The sequence below is a fragment of the Malurus melanocephalus genome, unplaced genomic scaffold, assembly GCF_030028575.1.
Source record: "Malurus melanocephalus ecotype Western Australia unplaced genomic scaffold, MMel_1.1 scaffold_17, whole genome shotgun sequence".
NCBI classification, from domain to species: domain Eukaryota; kingdom Metazoa; phylum Chordata; class Aves; order Passeriformes; family Maluridae; genus Malurus; species Malurus melanocephalus.
In genome coordinates this window covers 1,085,332-1,102,120 of record NW_026623249.1, presented here as the reverse complement: position 1 = coordinate 1,102,120, position 16,789 = coordinate 1,085,332, and the positions used below count along the sequence as shown (strand labels likewise).

Here is a 16,789-nt window from a genome sequence, read left to right as displayed (position 1 = left end):
AGCCAAGGGCTATCTCAAATGTCCATGCCTAAGCCTTGGCCCTCTGTCACAGGTTACTTAACATCATACTCCCCAATAAATCTTACCTGGATCCAAATGTTGTTTATTCATTGCCAGATTGTTTGGATTATTTTCAAATATAATAATATTATAGATTAATTGTATAGGAAAACATTTTTGGAAACTGTCTTATTTAAGATGGATGCAATTAGAAAATTTTTAATTGTGCTGGAAAGAAAAACAATGGACATGAATGTGCACCAAATGGGTAATGCTTGGTAAGGTTTATTTGAATAAGAGTAAGGCGAAAAGGCAAACAATTTACCGGTGAATACAAATCTGATTTGTCTGTTGCTTTGAAACACTCCATGCTAATTTGATTTCAGTAGCTTACTAAATTACTGTCTTCTCTCAGTAACTGCTCATTGTCTCACACCTCTCATTTTGATAGACAACTTTTCCTTTAACTATAACGTAGCTGATCAATGTTTCATGTCCACCAAACTGGTAAATCAAGTGCTCCCACCTAAAAAGACAAGAAGTTTAAGAGTATATAAACTTGCATAAGACCAGGTCACATGCCCAGCATTCCTGGCAATTTTATAAGATTTGTTTGAAAATGGGAAAACACCACTCCCTGTCTACTTGTTGTCTCTTGCTGCATGAATACAGTGAATCTATCAGCAGAGAATTTATTCCACAAAATAAACAAATTTCATCTTTAAATAATTTGTAATTAGGCATCGATTATTTGTAATAACAGCCCCCAAAGTCTTAGGCTTTATTTTCCACTGCAGTAAATAATGAAAATGAAAGTGAGTCTGAAATGCTGAAACAGCATCCCTTTATTCAGTGAAGATAACTAATATTAAAGCAAATGCCGGTGGAAGAACAAACCTTGATGAATTGATGATAAGGACATCCCCCTGCTTGCCGACCTCCAAGGAGCCATGTGTGTCTGATTTGCCCAGAGCATAAGCTGCATTAATGGTGGCAGCTGCCAGTGCTTCATTCATCGACATCTTCATGTTTACACAGGCCAAATGCATCACCATGGGCTAGTAGGCAACGAAAATGGGAGTTACCAGGAACGCAAAGCTGTTCATGCTTCAAATCCCTAAGCACTCTTTCTTCCTCACAACAACCAAACAAGTTGTTCTGCGCAACATAAATCTTGCCAACTCCAAACTAAGAACTCTAAAATTATCAGTTTGAGGGCATTTTGAATAGACCTCTCAGGAACTCATTCTGCTTTCCAGAATTTCTGGGGAAAACCACCAATAAACACCAACAAGAGCAGGCAGCTCTGTTTGTGKAGCATACAGCTCTCCTTGTGCATATCAAGGCTGTTTTAAGTGTGCAAGGTCTATACACAAGTTGTACTAGCAAGAAATGTCATCATTTTGTGGGGTTATGAGTATTAGGACTATCTTACCATTGAAAAACAGTATGCATTTGGATTAAAGTCACTGCCAAGAGCAACTATAACACCTTCTTCCAGCATTTTTCTAGCTTGAGGTTGCTTCAGTCTAGTGGGAAAAAGAAACTTATCAATACAATTTACTTAGCTATMATGCAATGATTTGCAAGGGCAAAAGTCATCTCTTGGTTTGGGTACATTCATGCAGTCAGTTACACTGATCCTTTTGGAGATGAAAGCCCAAATTCTCCTCTTGCATGCCTACCTGTCACCCTACAGACAATATAAATGGGAAATGTGATCCTCTGCCTTTGCAGTAACAGCATGTGGCAGCAACCAGTATCAACCATCAGGCTCCAGGCCACTGAAATTCTGGTATTTATCCAGCCACTTAATTTACAAGATRAAAACCTTCATTTCTCAAAAACCCTAATTTTACAGCTTCAAAGACAGGGTCCCAAATATGAGCAGYGGCACAAGCAACACAATAGGCCCTTCCTGATTATTGAGTCTGTGAGTTTAATCCACATACATTAAAGATCTTTTCATTTCGCAATTATAATGCAAAAGATGTTTTCAATAACTTCAATATCTGGAATAGCCATTTTAAAATTTCCCAGCCCCTGGTTTAATCTGTGTAAGTACTTTCAGGGGTGGACAATAGGAAATGCACTCTCTAGGAAGTTTAAGCCATAGCTGCTGTAAAGCCACTCCAAATCTACTGTGAGACTTGGTAATCTCACAGATTTTTGAGGACTTCCAGCAGAAATAAGACCTAAGGAAGCTCATTCGGTCCTCGGTACATGTGATTGTCTTCACTGACCCAGACTGATCCTTAAGGCATAGATACATGCTTATGCTTTTACATCAAAAGACCCTAAAGCTACACACATGGATTTGCAATTACAAAAGTTTCCCTTCAATGTGGTGGCCTTACCTCAGCATGTAGGCTGTTGTTGGTAACAGGACAGCAGCACACTCAGCTCTTGCCATGGCCACAATACCTTCATCACTGACTTCCTCCAGGTGGCTGATAGCCAGGGCTCCTAGTTCAGCTCCAAGCTAAGTGAATTTTCATGCAAATTACTCATTGTTCTCAATTAATTCAGTTTAAAAAGTTGTTTCCAAACAACTGGAGGAGACAATTCACTACTAGTTTGCAGAATTTACCAGAAGAGAAATAGTAAAGAATGCTTGAAAGAACAATCAGAATACAGAGACAAAATATTCGTTAATTTACTGCAGGAAAGATTGATCACTTTATCCTMTTGGAGAGCAGAAGCACACCTTCAGTAGTGTTTTTAACAGCCTAACACACAAACTATGTGAGAGCCATGGATGAAAACATTATCAACTCCTTTTCATAAAGAATCCATAAGAAAATAGTTCACAAAACTGAATGCTGCTTTCAATTCCCKTTTGGGGAAGCCAAAAAGGCTTTTATGATCAACCAAGTTTTTGGTTTGGTTTTGTTTCGTTGGGTTTGGTGGKTTTTTTTTAAATACAGCAGCAAATAACTTGAGCAGACCCCACATAGAGGAAGCAATCTTTAAATGATGGTGAAACCTGGTCTCAAAGTGACCTTCTCTATCAATATATTTATCTTGATATATATATCTTGACTAAGCCATCTCTCTGAGTGTGCTCAGATATACTGATATCAGAGTAATGAGACCACCGAGTATGCTTACTGCAATTTGACTTGCTGCTTCTAACAGAACATTTAACAAGAATTATTTTTCAAGTTGCACAGAAACCATGTTTTTGTCATTCTTGGGTTCATGGATATCCACCTTCCCGATCTGCATCCCATGTGGAAGATAAGCAAAGTCAATGTTTGGTTAGCCAGTGCACATTAGTCCCAGAGGTCAAGGCTTCCTCCCATGTCCTTAACTCCAAAGCTGCACAAGGACTGCTCTTCCTATCATCTGACAAAAATAGATGCCTATGAATGGCCTGTTTCATAAAATGTTAGAAAAGACAACCTCAGATTTGAAAACTGCAATTCTTCCACAGACTGGGCTCTCACAAGAGCAAAAGTGGCTTAACTGAATGCTAAGAAAGACATACCTCAGCAGATTTCATAGGATGGAGTTCATCACCATGGAAGTTAATCTGTAACCCTATATCTTTTCCAGCTTGAAGTATTCTCCTTGTAGACTCCAGATCAAAGACTCCCTTCTCACAGAACACATCTATATTGTTAACATGTATTTCACCACTTAGTTTGAGTTCTTTCAGTTTAGGAAGGTGGTTATTGATAATGTCATCTGTGGCTTCAGCAGCCGTTTTCCCTCTAATGAAAAGAAAATGTTACAGAGCCGTATGAGCAACATCCTTGGAGTCTGGCACACATTCAAGCCATACATGCAATTATTGCATTACTTAGGAAATYATGCAAATAAGAATCACTCAAAAAATCTTCAGATTAAAAAGTTAAACCCCACTGTAATTCATGTRCTCTCCAGCATGAATTACTTTCCATTCAAAGAATATTAGACTGTATTACTGAATATTTTAATAAGGTTGGCATCTTGGATGCTAACAAAGATACGGGATAGTTTAAAACAAATTCTTCTGCTTTCCTATTCACATATTCCAACTCCCTTATACTATATTCTAAAATATAACTACTTAAAATATATAAATTACTATTTAAATACATTAAATGACATCCATGCTGTATTTTTATGCAAATATCAAAGCTCAAAGGGGATGTGCAGTATAAGTGATTATTTTTAATTTACCTCTCCTCCTTTTATATCGTTCAGAGTGATGGACAGATAACTATTTCTAATCAGAAGGGATTCCCAAGGTTTGATTTGCCAAAGTCAGAATCATTTATTAATGCTCTATTACATAAAGATAGCCAGAAGAGATCAATAAATGCCTTTGAAAGAGCAAATAATCCCAAACCATGCAGGCGAGTTAGCTTTTCGCCAGTTTTAATATCTAAAGATAAGGGATGTACAGCAGCTAAATGGCTGAGCCATCTCAACACTCATTTCAGGCACAGTGAGGCATGCAGACACTAGCATTATGGAGTGCCACACATGGCTGAGTTGGGAGTCATGCAGTGGCAATAAATTCAAGAAGCCAAATTCTGCTTGAATTTATAAACAAGGTTATAAAGAAGAACCCTTCTTTCATTCACTTCTCACTGAAACAGGCACTGGGGTTGCTGAGACTTTGACCATGCCAAGGCTTTTCCTTTTTCGCATTCTACTCAGCAGCCTTTGGAGGAATTTGGGCTGAAAGATAAGGGCCAGAGCAAAGACAAAACAGAGGGAAGCACTGAGTATTGGTTTCACTTTTTGAGGGATATAATACCCCAAATGCAAAACAAAACCGCTGTTGTTTTAATGCAGAAGACTTCTGCTCAAAGCACTTTGAAAATTTCTTGCTAAAGTTGAACAGTGCCAAATAAACACTTGCCAAACAAAATAATAATAATTWTTTAAAATCAGACATTCCCCAGTGAGTGTGATTCTTAACCACCTTCTGTTACTGAAAATGATACAGGATTTGTTTTCCATAGTTAAATTGACAGAAGATAATTTCCCATCCTGCTCCAAAACCACAAGAATTAGATTGCAAACAGTATTTTCTGGGTCATGTTTTCTTGAATGTCAAGAGAGGGAGGATTTTTCTTTGGAGTATGCTTTTTTCCTTTTAATGAACATCTCTYTAATATTGCCACATAACAAGCCTGCCTTCATCTCACATGTCTTGTCTTGCAGCAGCCTAGYACTTAGTGTGTCAAAATACATAGCTAAAACTCCTCATTAATTCCTTCATACACCAAAATCTGGTAACATAAAGACTTTTTTTCATCATAGCAAAAAAAAAAAAAAATCGAAGTGAGAAAGGATTTTTATGATATGTCTGCTTGAGCCATTTAGTTTAATCTACTCATTTCATAGCTATAAGATGTATGCAAGTCTTCATTGCATGGAAGCATAATCAAACTTTGTTTATGAAGGTATAAAAGAACTAAATATGGTATTTTTTTCTTGTTAGCTGGACAAAATAAACTCTTAACGCCGAGACTGAGCTTGAAGGATAGCAGCAAATGCAAGCAGAAGAACTTCCTGCACAGGAAACCCTCTAATCCATATTATGTTCAGTGGGAGCATCAGCTGGAAGCAGGGGTTCTGTGCTAAGCCTATRCTAGCATTTAGGAGTCATTAAATAAGGTTCCCCTGCCTTCCTTCTAAATAAAATTTAGGAGAGCTTCCTATAAATACTGGCTGTTGTTTTTCAAGTCTCCTGTATTTTAGGAATGAGGCAGAAGAAACCTTTCTGAAAATGAATTTTCAATGCAAATTTCAATTTCAATGCAGCCAATTTTCAAGGCACAGCAGCAATACTTAACAAGGGAAAGAAAAGTCGAGTCACATTACTTGGGGACAGCATGAGCTCCGCAGTATGTGGAAGAAATGCCAATATCCATGGATTTCCTAGAGCGCTCGATCACCCTGAGCATTTTGAGCTCGGTTTCTAAGTTTAAGCCATATCCACTCTTGCACTCCACCAGCGTGGATCCTGCTCTGAGCATGCGTTCCAGGCGGTGCTGCAAAGTGTTGAACAGCTCATCTTCCGTGGCCTTCCGAGTGTGCTCCACAGTGAAATGTATTCCTCCCCCAGCCTGGTGGATCTCCATATAGGATGCACCTGCCAGCTTGGGTTWAAAAAAAAGAAAACAAAAAACACCACCACCCCCCACAATTAGCTATGAACTATGTGTATTTTCCATCCAAGAGATACTGGAAAGTGCCTTGAGGTCTCTTTGCAGTGAGAGAGACAAGGAGAGGAAAAAGAAAATCCCCATTAATTCTTCCTCCCTCCCCCTTTTCTTCTCTCTCCTGGCCACTCAAGTGAAGAAATGATGAAAGAAGTGCCATAAAGAGAATTACCCGGAAGATTTGCTTTCCCCTGAGTCCAAGGGGAAGACAGACCTTTAGCCCAAAATTCATTTATGTGTAAAAGAAAAACGGAGAAAAAAATCAAGATTTAGATGGTAACAGATGGCTTATATTGCTTCAATTAATGCAAAAATTATCAAGGCTGGCTGCAAAGGATGCAGATACACGCCTTTCTTAGCCTACCAGTATGCAGAAATCACCCCTCCTGCCTGAGGTAGATTATTTGACAAAAATTATTTGTTTTTCTATAAAAGAAATATGATAGTCACTAGAAGTAGAAATACTTATATATTAAAAAAAAAAAAAGAAAGGTGCTCTGTAATTTTATGCTGTTACCTTCATTGCAAACTCATGAACCCTATCACCAGCCCACACTGGATGTGTATGTGCATCTATGAGGCCTAAAGAAAACAAAGTAAATGTACACTTGAGTTACTTCACTGTGTAAGAGCAAAGATTATGAACAAGCAAGCAAATTAAATAGCTAGCAGAAGCTCCCCTAAAAGTTTCAATTGATTAGAGAAAAATAAAAATCCAAYCAGCCAAATATCTAGGATTTTCTTTGGTAGCTATTAATGTTCTTTGGGTTTTTTAATGTCTGACACCTTACGCAAAATGCCTCCAGGTAAATGCATCAGATGTTGAGTTTTTCATATTATTTTGATAATGTTTCCAGACTGCAGAAGAAAGGACAAATAACAAACTTTGTAAAAGCTCATTAGACTTTAARCCTGTGCTCTTTAAGAAAAGCAAACTGCTTAGGCTGGGCTTAGCACAGCAGACTTCCTCTAGCAACTCTTGCTACAGCGGGAGCCTTTTCTACAAGCTCTGAAACTGCTGAAGGGCAAGGCCACTGTAAGAGAAACAAAGGCCTGACAGCTCACATGCTAATACCACTTGAACAGTTTCACATGCAATAGACTTGCTCATCTTTTGAGAGTTTTTTATCAGGTGAAGTTGCAGAATACAGAAGTTAAAATCCCTTTTGCCTCCAAATATGTGTGAGCAGGATGGGCAGACTGAGCTCCATGGCTGAACATGTGATGGGCTGAGAGAGTAAAGGAAAAAGCAGTGAATTTGAAGAGTCACTCCACTCTGTGGGCCAGCTACATTACTGTTTTGATCTGTGATACAGAGGAACAGATCAAAAGGAAAAGAGGAGACAGAGCTCCACCATGACGGCCAAAGAACCCTTGAGTATTTCCAGTGAGGAAGACTTCACTGCCTCTCTGGGCAATTTGTTGTGTACAGTGCCTGGTCAGTGTACAGTGAAGTTCTTCCCCGTGTTAGGTGGAACTTSCTGTGCATCAGTTTCTGCCCACTGCCTCTTGTCCTGTTGCTTGGCACCACTTASAAGAGCCTGGCTTCATCTTCTTGGCACCTTCCCTTCAGACAGGTACAAACATTAATAAGGTTCCCTTTCAGCTGTCTCATCTTAAGGCTGAACAGATCTTACTCTCTCAGTCTCTTCTTGTARGAAAGATGCTCCAAATCCTTCATCATCTTTGTAGCCCTAAACTGGAGCCACTCCAGGAGCTCCACATCTCTCTTGTCCTATGGAGCCCAAAACTGAACACAGCACTCCAGATGTGGCCTCACTAGGGCTGAGTGGAATGACAGGATCACCTCCCTCAGCCTGCTGGCCGCGCTCCTCCTTTGTATCATTACTACCTGGTAACACACACGTGTTACCTACCTGGTAACACGCACTTCCCAGAGCAGTCAATTATCCTTTCAAATGTTGCTTGTGAAAACTGATTGCGAATAACATCTGCCTGGCCCACAGCTTTGATACAGCCATCCCTGCAAAACACAGAAGTGAAAAAAGAACATGTGCGAGCCTGTTCAAAAGTCAAGTGATCCTGCACCAAAAAGGTCAGGATCTTCAGCAGGACTGAAGATGCCCACGTGGAGGTGGTTTGCTCATTTTATAGATGCACAGAAAACACTGGGGTAATGCCCTGCATTTCAAGCTGTTTTGCTGTAACGCCTGTCATGTCCTCTGCTTAGATCCCTCTGGCCGCCTGTTTTCCTCCTGTGGATCAGAGAGCATACGACATTGCTCCAGCAGATATCGATCTGCAGGGCACTCTGTCCCTCAAGGGAATCAAACTGTCATTGCCTGCCCCTGGATCATGCCCCGTGCCCTGGGAAGCCACAGGGATCGACCTCTTTGGGGCTGATCTTTGGTTCAACAGCAATGTTCTCCCCGTGGAGTTTGCGGGTGGTACAGGGAACCCCGGACTGCGCTTGGGGGATCCCTTCCTGCCTTGCACGGAGCTCCTCCGCACCGACCGCAGGGTCTGCGGCACCAGGCGGGCCGAAGCCGGGTCCCCTCCCGCCCCGCCCGGCCCCGCACTCACAGCCCCACGACCAGGCTGGCGCCCTGCAGCACGGCCAGGCTGGCAGCGCCGTCCCGCCGCAGGTACAGCTCCCGCCGGCCGCACACCAGCACCAGCTGCTGCGCGTTCTCCAGCAGCAGCCGGTACCGCTGCCGGCCCGCCATGGTCGCGGACACCGAGTGTCGGGGCCGCCCGGCTCAAAGTCCCCCGGGGCGGYGCGGCCGAGCGCCCCTCCTGCCCCCCGCCCTGCCCCGCCTCGCCCGACCCCGGCCGCGCACCGGCCTTGGCCCTGCCCGGCTCGTTCCGTCCTGTGCTGCAGCCCACTCCGGGCGAGGGATGCTGTGCTCGATTCCGTCCAGGTTAACGGGACGGCATCCGTACATCGTGCTGGGTCATGAACAGCTTCGAAGCACCGTTTTCCCGCAGGGCTTCCCGGAGCTCTCGGTCCTCACAACACCACCTGGAGATTTCCCTTTGCCAGGACAATAAGAGCCTCTAATTGGAGAGCATTTGTTCGCCCACGTGCGCCCTCCTCGGTGTCCATCGCCTCTCCAGCATCCATCACTTTGCCATCACTCACGACCTTAGGCCGCATCCCAGCAACCCGAGGGATCATAAGGGCTCCCACCGCGCCAGATGTTCAAGCAGACATTCATTTATCCAGGCAGACACTAATTTATCCAATAACGGGAGGCTTGTGCGATTCTGCTGCCCCCTACAGAATGAGGGATGGGAGAATCAGGGAGCCAATATTTACTCCCAATATGGACTTCTTGTGCTTCTCTTCACRTATTCATAGCGGCTGTAGGACTCCTGTAATTCCCGACTGGAAAATGGAGTGTGTCTTTCTAAACAAGCGGTTCCCTCTAACACTTTTCCGGGGGTGGCAATCTTCTTTAGACCCCTTTTCTTTTAGAAAGAGAATCGATTTTTAATGGTAGTAATACATCTGTGTGCACACACATATTCCTGTACGGCAGAAATAGTTTGATATTTTGGCTCTTTAAATGAGCCTTTCTGGTAAAGTCGTTTGCAAATGAGGCAAGATTTGCATCTAAAGCCCAGTATTTTGTATTTAACATCAAACCTTAAAAGTCAGTAAAACTACAATAGTGTTGGGTGTTATCTCGTGATGCTGCTCCACTGTCAATATTGCACCATAACCTGTCTTATTCCATGCAGTCAGGTTTATAACATGCTATGCCTGATCTATTTATAACAATACTGCCCAGAAWGGTAAGTGCAGGAATGGTTTCTAGGTTGCATCCTCAGGAAATTCTAGAGCTTCATTCAAAAAGTAGATTCTAAATACTGGATTATAATTTTTAAATGTTGGCAGAATTCACTGAATGTAAACAGAGGACTGTAAGGCACTAGAGGAACCCTACTTAAATTTCTTTAGCTTAGAGCTTTAAAACAACCTTAATATTCCAGTGAAAGTGCTTTTTGAAAAGAACTTTAAAATGTGGTATTTTCAATAAAAATGAAAAAAATTTTCAGTAAAGATAAAAATGTTGAGTATCAGTTTATTGATTTAAAAGATCTCATCTCTTCTGGCTGGTGCTTTATGTGAGAATATGATTGATTCCTCAGGGACTCCTTTTCAAATACACTGCCATAGGCATTAGCATGCCTATTAGTGTAAACAACATGTAATTAAACACAAAAGGCCCAAAGTTAAGAGATGAGTCTCAGATCAAATACTGGCTAAGTTTTCCTTAAATTCGTATGTTAGTTTTTTCCACCTTCTAAATAGTCCTTTCTAATAATACACATAGCATGGTGCTATGTCCTGAAAGGAGACACAGTGCATGCCTTGACACAAGTTAATTACTAGCAAAATTTACCGAATGCTACTTCCCTGTTTACAAAAGCAGCAGAGGTCACTAAACCCTCAGGATCAAGCACAAGAATTGCATCACATGGATGAAACTGACTTGCAAATGTGGAATAGATCCAAACTAAATTGCAACATTTGTTATGTACCTTCGGCTTCCCTCCTATCAGACTGGTCTTAACATCACGTTTATAAATAAGTTTTGCAAAAGTGAAAGTGAATTCTGCAYTTTTTTTTTGTATGTAGAACCTCGCATCTCTCAAACAAACCTTCAAAACAGTGCATTTGCTCAGATGACCTTTCTGGATCCTGTTCCCAGATCTGTTTTTGGCAAATTCCACAGTGGCCTGGGGACRGGGAGACCTTTTTGGGGAACACCACAATTCGGTTCTCCCTGAGCACAGTGCAACCTTGCCATCCTATGGTTTCTTTTTCACCAAAAAGGCCACTAAGGAAAAGAGAGAGTTTGTGTGCACCTGTGCTCTGTCAGGAGTGGGATGTGGGCACCTCCAGATGTAAAAACTGGTACAATTCCAGCACCTGGGCTTAGAGCCAAAGCTTGTCATTCTTTGCAGTCCATGAGCTGCACAATACAGAACTGGAGTTTGCAGTGTTTTGTCTCTCAGCGACAATAAGGATTTAGTGTCTTCTCAGGTAGGTTATGTACTCTTTTTTACATATTCTAGGAACAGGAAAGTTTCCAAGTAAAAAATAAACAGCAAGCAACCTATACTCAAATGAGTAACACATCAAAGTAAGTTCAAAACTACATGTGGTATGTGTCATGCCTTACCCTTTCTAGGCTTTCTGACTACCATTTTACCTTATTAAGTAAGTTTTTTTGCAAGGCAAAATCTATTCCTAATGGAGTGCCCTGCTACTTTGTCTCCAATTTCTTTTATCCCATGAACAATTTGAACAACTTAATCATATGAAAGTATTCTTTTTAGTTACTTCATATACCTTAAATTTAACATGTAAAATCATAAGCACAAAATGCTCCTTTACTTCTTTCRTGGTGACAGATTTAAGAGAGGTTTCTACTCATTTTAAACTGCTACAGGACCTTCCTTGTGTGAAGATTTTTCCTAGCAAAAAAATTATTAGCATTTCACCAACAACCACCAGTGTTCTACACTGACAAATTCTCACTCTGCAGGAAGGGAATCAGAGGAAGTGCTATAAACTATAGAACCTCAGGTCTCTGTGAAAGGAAGAACCTTTTTTTTTTCTAGCCTCATGAAAGGAATTTAGTGTTATGGTTGGACAGCATAACTTCAGACATCCTTCCAGATACGCCCACAGGTATGTCAGGTATGTTTAGCTGAGGAACAGTCACATCCCCTACGCACACAGAAGTGTGCAATTCTTCTTCCCAGTTACTCTGAGAAGCTGAAGCTTGGCAAGTTTTCATAGTGATAGCAATACCTGCTGATCCAGTGCTCAGAAAAATACCTGAACAACTCACCTCTGGCCCCACTTCCTCCTCATGTGGAAGAGATCTTTCAGGTCAGTGCCAGCCCATTCAGACAAGGAATTAATTTAGATACTGAGGCAACAGCCACAGTCTTTCCTCCTCCAATACAGACACCACCATGGGAAGGGTGGTGCTATTCTGCATCATGAAGTCATTAACAAGATGCACTGCATTGCAGATCAGATGAGATGCTTTTTTGCCTCTCATTCCTGCCACCAGAAGTGCTCTAAAAACACATCTGGTTGTTCTGAGGTTTCCTAAGCTCATTGCCAATTTTAAARTACTCATTTATCCTTGTGATAGTACTGATTTTAGCTTAAATAGCTCTTTTCCCTTTCCCAGTGGAACTGCAAGGTACTTCAGCAGAGTCAAGAAGCCTCCGAGCTGCCAAAAAGAAGGGTCTGGTTTAAGCAATTAAACACTTTGCAAGTACATCCAATATGATTTTTTCACTCTTTACAGAAACTTACATTTGGAAATATTTAAGGGACATGTGGATAGCTACAGGAATGACTTCCAACACAAGAAACAGAGAAGTATTTCTCCAAGACCCAGCCTGACAGGCTGGGATCCTTCCCCCACTTCACATGACCAGCRTTATGTCCTAATGCAGCCCAAAGCACCCAGCACCGTTCAGTGCAGCCGTCTCTGAAAGGATGTGTGATCCCAGCCAACAGGCCTGGACTTCTACACTCCACACATACCTACTCCAGATAGGAAGGTAACTGGTATTTTTGTAAATACTCACTTTTCATTTTCATATTTTCAGCTTTAAATTGAAAAATTACCCGTTGCTCCTCCAGCATTGTTTTCAGACACCAAAAAAAGAATAAAGAAGTTTTAAAGGGTTAACTTTCCCCATCCTAAAACACAATAGAACAAAACCCAACACGTTACTACATAAGTATGAAAAACAAAAAAAAAGAAAAGTTTATTTCCAGAAATAAAAAACACCTATTCTCTCATTTCTCCATCTTCTTCCTCTTCTTCCACACCTCTGATGTACAAAACATTATTGCACCTGTAAACAGAAGCAAGAGGTCCCTTAGCTATAAATTTTATAATTTTCCTCACATAAAACATGCTTTAAGCATTTTTCTGCTTGACTGTAGCGTGGCAACAGCCAAATTCCATAAAACATAATGTTGCTGTTGACCTTATACACCTTTTCCAAGCAGTACATTAAATTGCGCACCTTCATAAATGTAATAACTGATTGACAATGCTGTACAAAAAARTGTTTTGGGTGAACAGTTATGGTCCAAGCATGCAAAAGGTTTTCAGTTGCAATGCACTAGTATACAATACCAAAGGATTCACAGATAAACAATAATGTGTAAATCTGAAGCATTTAGTTACCAAAAAAGAGATAGTAAATTCTTCTTCAAATATATTCAAAGATTCATTTTTCTTCTCCTCAGAAGGGACTTCAGTATAAGAAACGCATTCACAGCTCTCGCATAAACTTGGCATCTTAGTTAGACAAGAAACACAACTCCCACTGGTGTAAGCTTTAATGTAAGTGGTGAGAAGATTTAGAAGAGCCTTCCTCCACCATAAGTAAATACCGTAATTACCTTATCAAAACTTCACCCAGGTGTCCAGACAATGCACCATCTATATACTCCTCTGTGTTTGCAAGCTTGAAAGGAAAATGGGAAAAAAATCAGAACAGCAATAGAAGCAGCTTCACAAAGCACGTGACGGTTCTGCCCCCAGCCCTGGGCCCAGAGCTCCGCTACAGCGACCAGGAGCGGCCCCGAATTCCCACAGAGGCACCGCCGATCATCCCAGCTCATAGCAATCYGGGCGGGAAGGGCCCTTAAGCATCCTCTCTTTCCAGCTGCTTGCCATGGGCAGAGACACCTCCCACTAGACCARGCTGCTCAGAGCCCCATCAAACCTGGCCTATGACGCATCCATAGCTTCTCCATCCACAGCGCCGAGGGCCGGCGCCGCTCCCGCCTCAGGCACCTCACCGGGGACCCCCCCGGCCCTCACCTGCATGTTCATGTAGCCGTCCACGGAGACGAGGTAGCCCTTGTACTCCATCCCCCACTTCAGCTTCACCATCACCGGTTTCCCCGTCAGCCCGTTCAGGAACGGCTTGGGGTTGAGGGGCAGGCTCTGGCGAGGGAAGCACACGGTCAGCACCGCCCGGTTCCCGCTCCGCCTTCGCCCGGCCCCCTGGAGCCGGTAACGGCGCGGCTCCCGCCCCTCTCAGTGCCCCGCTCCCGCCGCCCTCCCGCGCGCTCCCGCCTCCGCTCACCATGGCGGGAGAAGCGCAGGCCCACACGGGAACCCCTCGTGCGCGCCGCGGGAGAACGGCAGCCAAAGGAAAACAGCTCCGCTCCGGCTTCCCGTTCCGGGGGCRCCGCTCTCCCACCTCCGACCTCTCACCCGCACCGCGCTCCCCATAGGCTGGCGCGCCCTGACGCGCCAGGGCCGGGCGCCGCTGCCCATTGGCTCGCCGCTGCCGCGGGCCCCTCTCATTGGCCGGATCGGCCGGCCCCCGGACCGTCCCAGCCAATCGCTAGTGCTGCGTGGCGCGCCGTGGTCGCGCGGCGGGGGTCAGTCCGGGAGAGTGAGCGTGTACCCCCTGCGCGCGTGCCCGTGCCCGCGAAGTGTGCGCGTGCCCTGTGCGAGGGCTCGTGCGCGTGCCCTGTGCGCGTGCCCTATGCGCGGGCTCGTGCCCGGGCTGTGTGCGCGTGCCCTGTGCGCGGGCTCGTGCCCGGGCTGTGTGCGCGTGCCTTGTGCGCGGGCTGTGTGCGCGTGCCCTGTGCGCGGGCCCGTGTCCCTGCGCGTCCCCTGCCCGTGTGGCGAGCAGCGGGGCAGCGCGGCGAGGCCCTCGGGCTGTGCCCGCCCCACACTCCGCGCTCAGCTCTTTGCGGCTCTGCACGTCCCGGTCCCCACCAGGTGGCAGCGCCTGACCGGTGCGGTGGCCGTGGCACCGGGCGGGAGCGCTCTGACAGACTCTCCTGGTGGTGCCTGCACGCCCTGCGGGCGGTGTAAGCCTGGCGGCCTCCATCCGTCTGTAAGAATAAATCCGAGGACCAGCACATTTTCGTGACTCCACACACAAGGGATAGAAATTCTCAGAGTTTATAAGAAATTTAAGTGCTAATTTTCTGTCAGTATCATTTGACTCCCAGGCAAAGAGGCTGCCAGAACTTTTCTTGGCTCTAKAGTGTCGTGAAACACCTGCCCAAATGTAACTCTTAACCTTTGACAGGCAAATAGGTTGAACCAACACCTGTACCGTTTACCAATTTGTCACATCCTCACTGATGTCTTCGACCATTCTATGTATAAATTCATCAAATGCCACAATGTCTGTTTCTGTTGCTACATACAGCATATTCCCTTGATCTTCGGTGTGGGATGCTGAATGTGGAAAACACAAATTCAGGAAACTTAACCTTTCAGTAACATAACTATTATGGCTATTGCGCACTTCACCTTCCAAAGGTCAGTCTAGTGCCCTAGTGTTGAAAGCAAAACCAYTGTCACCTCCTCAAATCTGCGTGTTTAAAGCTATTGACAACAGAAACAATCTTCTCCAGATCCAGACTGTCCTTACAACAATGGCACTGTGAATATGTAGGAGTGAAACAGATGGAATTGTAATTCCTGTTAGCTACTGTATGTCAAAAGTGCAGTTACAGAGTCRGAGACTTGTTGGGGTTGGAAAGGACCTCTGACGATCCTCCAGTCAACCCTCCTGCCAAGGCAAGGTCACTTGAAGCAGGTGACACAGGAGCACATCCAAGTGGGTTTGGAATGTCTCCAGAGGGAGMTGCTCCACCACCACTCTGGCCAGCCTGTTCGAGCTCTGCCACCTACAACATAAAGTTCTTCCTCATGTTGAGGTGAAACTTCTTGTGAAGATACTCAGATACACATTTCCATGACTGTAGAAATAAGTGTGATGTTCTTTTAGTGTATAGTGAATGGGCCGCAGAAACAACATCAAAATCATGCTAATTATCTTTCTGGAAGCAGGACTCACTATGGGCCAGCTGAAAGAGTAACTAAATTATAAGACTATTTTGTAGGGAAATCTGTGTTAAGACTGTGTAAGGRAAGTATGAACACAATGGGAAATGGTACATATAGCAATTTTTTTCATGCTATTTGGAGTACAGGATAGGTGATTTCACATAACATGTATAATGTGGCAGAATGCAATGAGCTTAGAGCAAGTGTCTTGAATAAAATCAGAGTGTGAGAGTAATTTTTGCACTGTTCTGACAAGGATGATCATATATATCTGTGAATGGCCATATAACAGGTTTGGTATGTTGTCTGTAAATACCACTATTTACTTTTATATGTGAAACCAATTTTGACCACAATGTCTTCTGCTCATGTTGGGAAAACTTTTTGTGTACCAAGAAATACAGGAGCATTTACATGCGGCATTTAATACACTCTGTTCCTCAGGTGAGTAAATGCCCTGTTGTTATAAAAACAATAATTTCCCAGGGTCATCAATCTCAGTGTAGAAGTCTGAGAGTAAGAGTTCTTGACTTCTGGTTTCATAATCGGTGCATGAATTCATGCATCAGTAATCTCATCAGCTGCAGCAATTTTTTGTGGTGGTAAGGTAGGAAGGAGTACAGAATGCGTGATTACATCTGRTGCAGTTAACTGAATAACTCGGTTAATCAGGAAATGAAATAGCTGTTGTTTTTCTTTCCCCCTTGTGAGGAATTTGCTGTTTACCTTGTTGACTGAATCATTCCGATTTAGAGACAGCCTTCTTAGGCTGATCTTTGGGCTTTCAGC

The 16,789-nt window shown here is 43.4% G+C and overlaps 2 protein-coding genes across 2 annotated transcripts; both read right to left on the bottom strand.

The window, feature by feature from the left end:
- Window positions 1-257: 257 nt before the first annotated feature.
- AMDHD1 (amidohydrolase domain containing 1) lies at window positions 258-8,893 on the bottom strand. Its single transcript, XM_057387142.1, has 9 exons — window positions 8,709-8,893; window positions 8,042-8,148; window positions 6,682-6,746; window positions 5,824-6,101; window positions 3,491-3,716; window positions 2,358-2,482; window positions 1,436-1,529; window positions 898-1,058; window positions 258-526 (listed from the first exon to the last, which is right to left on the bottom strand). The coding sequence occupies exons 1-9, from the start codon at window positions 8,849-8,851 to the stop codon at window positions 412-414; spliced, it is 1,314 nt and encodes a 437-aa protein (XP_057243125.1). The 5' UTR covers window positions 8,852-8,893; the 3' UTR covers window positions 258-411.
- A 4,013-nt stretch (window positions 8,894-12,906) lies between these two features.
- Window positions 12,907-14,416, bottom strand: SNRPF (small nuclear ribonucleoprotein polypeptide F). Its single transcript, XM_057387154.1, has 4 exons — window positions 14,271-14,416; window positions 14,003-14,128; window positions 13,579-13,643; window positions 12,907-13,022 (listed from the first exon to the last, which is right to left on the bottom strand). The coding sequence occupies exons 1-4, from the start codon at window positions 14,271-14,273 to the stop codon at window positions 12,956-12,958; spliced, it is 261 nt and encodes an 86-aa protein (XP_057243137.1). The 5' UTR covers window positions 14,274-14,416; the 3' UTR covers window positions 12,907-12,955.
- Window positions 14,417-16,789: the final 2,373 nt, after the last annotated feature.